This window comes from Montipora foliosa, chromosome 4, assembly GCF_036669935.1.
Source record: "Montipora foliosa isolate CH-2021 chromosome 4, ASM3666993v2, whole genome shotgun sequence".
NCBI classification, from domain to species: Eukaryota; Metazoa; Cnidaria; class Anthozoa; order Scleractinia; family Acroporidae; genus Montipora; species Montipora foliosa.
The window spans coordinates 4,843,115-4,850,307 of NC_090872.1; the positions used below are offsets into that span (position 1 = coordinate 4,843,115).

Here is a 7,193-nt window from a genome sequence, read left to right on the forward strand (position 1 = left end):
TTGGTACATCATCAGACTCATCAAGTATCAGACCACTTCTTACAAGTATTTGCATCCAACTTTGCAAAGTTACTGGACAGGATACAGCTGATATACCAGAGGTAACCTCTAAAATGTGGATGTTAGTCATTATCCCGTGAAAAACGAGTCGTTTCCTTATTTGGACGACCAAACTGAGTCAGTTGTGGTGTTTGTGTCTTTTGCTTTCTTGAGAAATTTCGGGACTATGACTTGAATTGTTTGTTTCGCTACTGACTTGCTCGATTAAAGTAGATTGAATTCTGAATTCCACGGTGTTTATACTTTCAATTTCGGTAGATAACAAAACTCTAATTGATATTCATAACACTATGGTCTACAACATTTCACAAGTATAGTAGTACATTTACCAAGGAAGCAATTTATCATCGGGTAGATCTGAATGAAATTAAATTCAGCAGACAACAGTCCCCACAGACCAACCTAGTCGAAAAACCCAGACAACGCTTGTTCTATTATTCAACGCTATGTCTGTTTCTCTCACTTTCCTTCTTCAACATTAGGGAGTTTAAGAAACGACAACGGCTACGGCAACGACAACGCCAAAAAGCAGTAATATTATTGGTTGAAAAAACCAAAATGATCGTGCTGCACGTGCGGAACGCATTTTTGCATGATCTCCGCCTTCACTATAATTCTTTACGTGATGCTAACAGATCTGTGACTTGACTGTTTATTTCCCCAGACTTATGGAATACAGGGCCCACCTACCTGCATTAAGGAGTCTCAAACCAGCTTCAACACTTTCAAGAGAATTACTATTAGAAGGATTGACTCTACTATACAACACTGTATCACACTGTGACATAATAGCAATGTCATAATACCATATGAAACACCAATTATTGCTTAACACGATGCGTTCGTTGTCATGACGTAACACGTCATCACTGCAACACGAGAGTCTTTATAGTTGCTTTTATCTCTAAAACGAACTCGGTGACCCCCATTTTTCATTGCTGGAAAGTGATTAGTAGGCTGAGGTGAGCCCAGCTCAATTTAAACTTGATATCTTCTTAAATAGGATATGAAATCCCTGAAGGACTATTTTCCAGAATGCCTGGAAAAATCAGCGGAAAACAATCCTGTCGTTTTGGTGTTGGACTCGCTTGACCAACTGTCCATCGATGATGGAGGGAGGCAAATGGGATGGTTTCCAAGAAACGTACTAAGCAATGTATACTTCGTCCTTTCAACACTACCTGGACAAGAATATCAAGCGTTGCCAAGTTTGAGGGTAAGAAATCAGTATCTTGGAAAGTTCAACATCCATTTCAATTGTACTGAGCCACCGGAAAAATTCTCCGAGTAAATGCCAGTTAAATTTTCTGCATCAAGTTTCTTAATTCTTGAATTTTCATTATTTTTCTTTAAGGAATTGTTGTTTGTTCAGTGTCCACTATGGTCGTTTTTTCAGTTAAAAGAAAGTTTGTTTGTCGTTGCTTAATGTACTAGAGACGCACACAATTAGTCTGGGACGAAAGCTTGAGAAAGGCGGCATTTATAGTCTGCGTTTGCTTGTGAGGCAATTTAGGACGGACACAAAACAACTTATGCGTCACTAATACGAAGTGTCTCAGTTAATGCCCTTCCAAGACTCACTGAAGCGGATAATTTGCCCAGACGCAGAATGCTTCTTTATTAGACTAGGGACTTTTTAAAAGATCTAGGACGTCGACGTCGACAAAAACGTCACGTCAGAACATAAATTTGCACCATCGTAAGTCTTTCGAGGGCGTTTAAGCAACGATAACGGCGACGGCAACGAGAACGTCATCTCAAAATATAAATTCGCGTAATTTTAATCGCTGCGTTACTATTTCAACCTTTTTGATATGACAAGGGTGTACTAGTTCCTCAAAAATGAAACTCGTTCCAACGGCACTTAATTTAGGGGAAAAAATGAAAATTTAACCTCAAGTGCTGACGTCCCTGATAAAACCTCAAATTTGACTACTTCACTTTGTTGTTTTTCTGACAACGCCAAGAAATGGACAAAAGTGAAAAACGCACGTGCAGGGCGTGCAAAGCTATTGTTTTTGCCCGCTAAATATGCATATTTATGACTTTCGTGTTGCATTGCATGCCGCCGCCGTTGTCGTTGCTTAAGCACCCTATTATCCCATCTCGTTCACGTCGTACCATGTGGGCGAAGTATCCTAAAAATAAATTCAGAAGAAAAATAATTAATTAAAGATTCACATTTAAATGCTCACGTTGTCGTTGAAATCTTAAATTTGGTAATTTCATGTCGTTGTTATACAGGGTACCGCAGTTTTTATCTTTCCTATTTGTAAGATATCTGTTTACAAACATTGCTCTAGTTATTCAAATTTGCCAACCACGGGAACAAAAGACCCTGTTTCAACAACCATTGAGGCTCTGGTTGGCACATTAATGACAATTGGTGACGTCAACGATATCTTTCCTATATTAATCAGCTGTATGTTCTTTTTATCGAACACTTTAGCCCGGGAGATCGGGGAATCACCCTCCCTGTACTTGACGTCAAAAGAATTGTTATTTTATCTTACTGTGGTTCACAAATCATCAATTGTCTTATAAGTGTTCTTTATCGTAGACCATCCTACGCGATGAGTGTTTTCTGGAGATACCCCGCATCCCATTAAGTGAAGCAGGTGTTATTTTCGACAACTGGATGAAAGCGGCCAATCGTACCATCCTCTCAAAACAGAAAAGCTACGTCATGGATGCCTTTCAGAAGTGTCCTCTTCCACTGTACCTCAAACTTGCCTTCGATGAAGCCCTTCGATGGAATTCTTACACTCCCGATTCCGATATTTACGTTGAGCAAACTGTGAGAGAGATCATCGATGACTTGTTCGAGCGACTGGAAAGACGACACGGAAAGCTTCTCGTCAGTAATGCGTTGGCGTACATTACTGCCTCGAAAAATGGTTTGACGGAAAGTGAACTGGAAGACCTCCTTTCCTTGGATGACGATGTTCTGAATGACGTTTATCAGTACTGGACCCCGCCCATCAGAAGACTCCCACCGTTGCTATGGATACGAATTCGATCTGACATTGGCGACTACTTGATCGAACGAGGGGCTGATGGCACTCAGGTGGTGTTTTGGTATCATCGCCAGTTTATTGAAGCTGCTCGAGCTCGTTATTTGAAAAATGAGGAAGCAAAGAAGATCCACGCAAATATGAGTGAGTATTTTCTTGGCAAGTGGTCCAGTGGTACGAAAAAACCATTCACCGATAAAGAGGGAAAGGAGATATCAATGGACAGGCTGGTTGCCAAACAACCTCTGATATTCGACGCGAACGAAGACAAGCATCTCTACAATCTTCGCAAATTGAGTGAGTTGCCTTTTCACCTTTTGCTTTCTGGAAATTTAGAGCAAATGAAAGATGAGTGTCTCTGCAACTTCGAATTTCTTTTGGCAAAAGTACGAGGAGCCTCTTTACAAGACCTTATGGGGGATTTCTCATCGTATCTCGAAGCAAGACCAGAAGATGATGACGTACAACTGTTGCACGAATGCTTACAGCTCTCGGCTAATTCGCTCTCCAAGGATAGCAGGCAACTTCCCACACAGATAATTGGTCGAATGTACAGCTTTTTACAGAGGAAAGAACAATACCCTGATGTGTATAGAGTTTTAGAACAAGCATTTAACTGCTCCATTGATTGTTTCCTTCCCAATAGAAAGTGTCTCACAGCGCCTGGAGGAGCATTGCGCTCTACGATCGGCTTGACACAGTTTGGTGTCGATTTCATAAGTATGGCCAAAGACAACCGCACTATTGCAGTCACAAGCCAATCGTCGGAAGGATTAGTAATCAAGATTATTGATTATCGTAACGGAAGAGAGCTCAGAAAGTTTACCATTCAAGAACCTACAGAGATGTATTCAACAAACTTCAATCAGATCAGCCAAAAGGATCCCGATCTGCTGTTCCTTGCTGGATCACCAAAGATCTTTTTGCTCAATACGTTGACTGGGCAGATAATCCAAGAATTCCAAGTATCTGATGATGATTGGTTTTCTTACAATCCTCAAGCTCCGGTTTCCTTTGCTCAAGATGAAAACTTGTTAGTTGCTTTGTGTCCAGAGGCCATGAAGATCTGGGAAGTCAGCAGTGGCAAACTTCTGCACAATTTGCCTTTGAAGGATGTTAACACTGACGAGGAACTCGGCAGCCTGGATGCCCGAGGCAACTACGCTATTTTTAACATTCGCGGGAAGAATACAGTGCACTTTGTAGATGTGAAAATTGGCAAAGAATTGGACAGGATCACTGTTAAATTTCCCAAGAAAAGTGGAGAATCCGTCTTCATTAAAGAAGTCAAGATGACGTCCTTGGATCAAGTGGTGGTGATTCCATCATCCCTTGATAACTTGCGCTTGTACGACCTTTCTGGAAATCTCGTTCGTGAGCTAGCTAACTTTAAGATGCAACAAGGTCTGCATCGATTGCAAATTACTGACGATGGTAAGAAGGTGGTAACTGTTGATGTTTTCGAGATTTGCATTTTGAATCTGGAAACGGGAGAAACGGAAAGATGCTTGAGAAACCCGATTATGCGTTTCCGAATTTATACTCGCGATGGAAAGAACATCTTGGCTGTTGGTCAAGATAACATTCTCCGGGTTTATGACAAAAGTCGAGAGGAAGAAGACGAAAACGCGAAGGATACTACCCTTAGTCAAATTCAGGGTAATACGGTCGCAGATCAAATAACTGCTATTTCACCCAGCTTTGATCAGCGCCATGTTCTTACCACGGTTTTAACACAGCTGAAAAATGAAATACACGTCTGGGATGCACAGAAGGGAAAACGAGTTCGAAGATTGATGAACTTGACGGTGTTCCCGAATCCTTTGCGCATGTGTACTGCGACCCGTGGGGTTGGTTTCATGTATGACCAAGTCATTCCACATTATAAGGTGTTCAATTTGAAGGAGGGAAAGATCGAGCGGAACTTGGATGGAAAAGCGTGTAAAAGAATGAATGCTTTTGGATTTATTGACCAGAAACACATGATATCGTTTTCTCGAGGTCGGAGAAATGTGAAGATTTGGGACATTGACAGCGGACGAGTAGTGAAAGTGGCGAAGTTTAAAGAGAAGCGTCGTTTTGAAGATATGGTGATCAGCAGTAATGGTAAGATGGTTGTGTGTTCGCAAGTAAGCCAAATGACTCAACACACCGACAAAGAGCTTCACTTGATTGCCATCGACACAACAAGTTTTACCCACAAGTTTCTGAACCTCAAAGAAACGCAGCTGTCCCTCTTCAACGCCAAGATATCCGATGACGGCAAATATCTAGTCAATTTGGTTGAATATTCCCAGCCACTGCTGTGGAACCTTCTCACCGGCGAGCTAATTTGTAAGCTCTTCAATGCCGAAGCGTACGAAAGGGCTTCGGTCGTGGCAGTCTCAGCATCCTCAATGACAGCTATGACTGCTGTTGGTGATGTGGGCATCAAGATCTGGGACGTCAAAAGCGGCCAGAATGTCCGCACAATCAGTTGCCCTGACGGCGCCGCTGAAGTCTACTGTTCGCCAGACGGCAAAGCAATTATATCCAGATCTCAAAGTGAAAACACCTTCGATGCATGGGATATGCGGACCACGAAGCATTTGGCTTCGTTCACTACAGATGGCTACCCAAATCATGTCAAAGTTATTGGAAACAGGATCGCTCTGGGGCTCGGAGAAAACCCAAATTTAATGGTACTGCGTTTGCACCGGCCTAAGACCTGTGGCGATGAAGAAGGAAACGAGGCATCGCCATACGATGGTCTGTCAATGGAAGTGACGTTTGGGGATTTCCAAGAGAAGCCTTCTGCCAATGATGACATGGATGATGACAAAGACGATGATGATAGCCAAATTTTTTAAGAGTCACTTTCAGTTCAAAGTTCGCTTTCAATACGCAATCTATTAAGAGAACGATTCAGTACAAGAAACAATTGAACTATTTTTTATTAGTAAATTAAAGGGATAATGTTCCTGAAATGACTCTTTATTTGTAAATACCCGAGTGTGGGAAGCTCCTCGTCGTTTGTGAAATCAAGAAAAACACTCAGTTTACGAAATTCAATAAAAGTTTGTGAGTGATTTGATCTTTCATCTTCTTTAAGGGAAGCTCTACGCTAAAATCGAGGGAACAATCTTTGCACTATTCTCCCAAAAACGTGTTTCTTAGAAAGGAATGAATTTTTAGAACAGCTCATTTTCCCTTTCAAATTGCTTAGGTTCCGCTATCTTGAAACTTTGTGATGTTTTGTTCTGGCACAAATAACATTCTTGAATTCTTTTATTCGGGATACAAAAGTTTTCTTTTAGAAGATATATTAAGTGTACAAAAGACTCGTGCAAAAGAAGCGTATAAAAAGGAGCCATTTTATTAATTCCTTCGCGCCAGACCAGCGCTTTCTAGTCAATGTAATGCACTGCACTTCTCTATACTTCACTCGGGTCGACCAGCTTGAACTGCAGGAGGTAAAAAAAAAAAAAACACTTCTCTTCTGTGAACGAATTTCATTAGTCTGCCAAGAAATCCGTCATTACTCTGATCAAATTGCAGCGTTCCGCACTGAGGTAATGTGTTCCGCTTCTTCCTTTGGAAAATTCCAAGAATGAGGTATTTTCTTTCTTTCTTTATTCCCCTTGAACAATGAACTTCCGACGTTTCCACACGAACGTAATCAACGAGCTTGAAAATGTTCCACATATCTGAGCGTAAATTCGTCTAGATACACTCCTTGGTGTCCGTGGTTAGGGCGCTTGTTTAAGATCCCGGGTTCAAGACCAGTTCTGGCCACACTTTGAATTTGATCCTGGATCAACTTGTCGGCCTCACTTGTAAATAGCCAACTGGTTTTGGATTCTTAACAGTTGTTTTTATAGACTGCGAGCAGTCTCTTTAGCTCGAAAATGATCTCTCTCTCTACGCCCGCCCTAATCGCGGCTCGCGGCTTGGCCCCTCTCGCATATCACGTTCTCTCGGCGGGTTTTCAAGCTAAACAGAGACTGCTCGCAGTCTATTGTTATGTCATTGGCCTTGAAAAGCCCCTACGGAGAATGGTCAATTAAGTGTGTATGTGTATAGGCCCATAGGACGGTCAAGAACACATTATATAAAGCCGATTGCCTTTCTTCGTCAGGG

General features: G+C 41.7%; 1 protein-coding gene across 6 annotated transcripts in view; it reads left to right on the plus strand.

Moving 5' to 3' along the window:
* The window catches only part of LOC137999574 (NACHT domain- and WD repeat-containing protein 1-like), a 15,399-nt gene extending 8,882 nt beyond the window's left edge, over positions 1–6,517 (plus strand). For all 6 annotated transcript variants that reach the window (XM_068845383.1, XM_068845388.1, XM_068845385.1 and 3 more), the window contains 3 exons: positions 1–101; positions 1,064–1,276; positions 2,621–6,517. The exon at positions 1–101 is cut by the window's left edge and continues 627 nt beyond it. In XM_068845383.1, coding sequence (XP_068701484.1) covers positions 1–101; positions 1,064–1,276; positions 2,621–5,923 — 3,617 coding nt within the window. In that variant the 3' untranslated portion in view covers positions 5,924–6,517. The remainder of the gene's footprint in view (positions 102–1,063; positions 1,277–2,620) is intronic.
* The last annotated feature ends 676 nt before the right edge of the window (positions 6,518–7,193 follow it).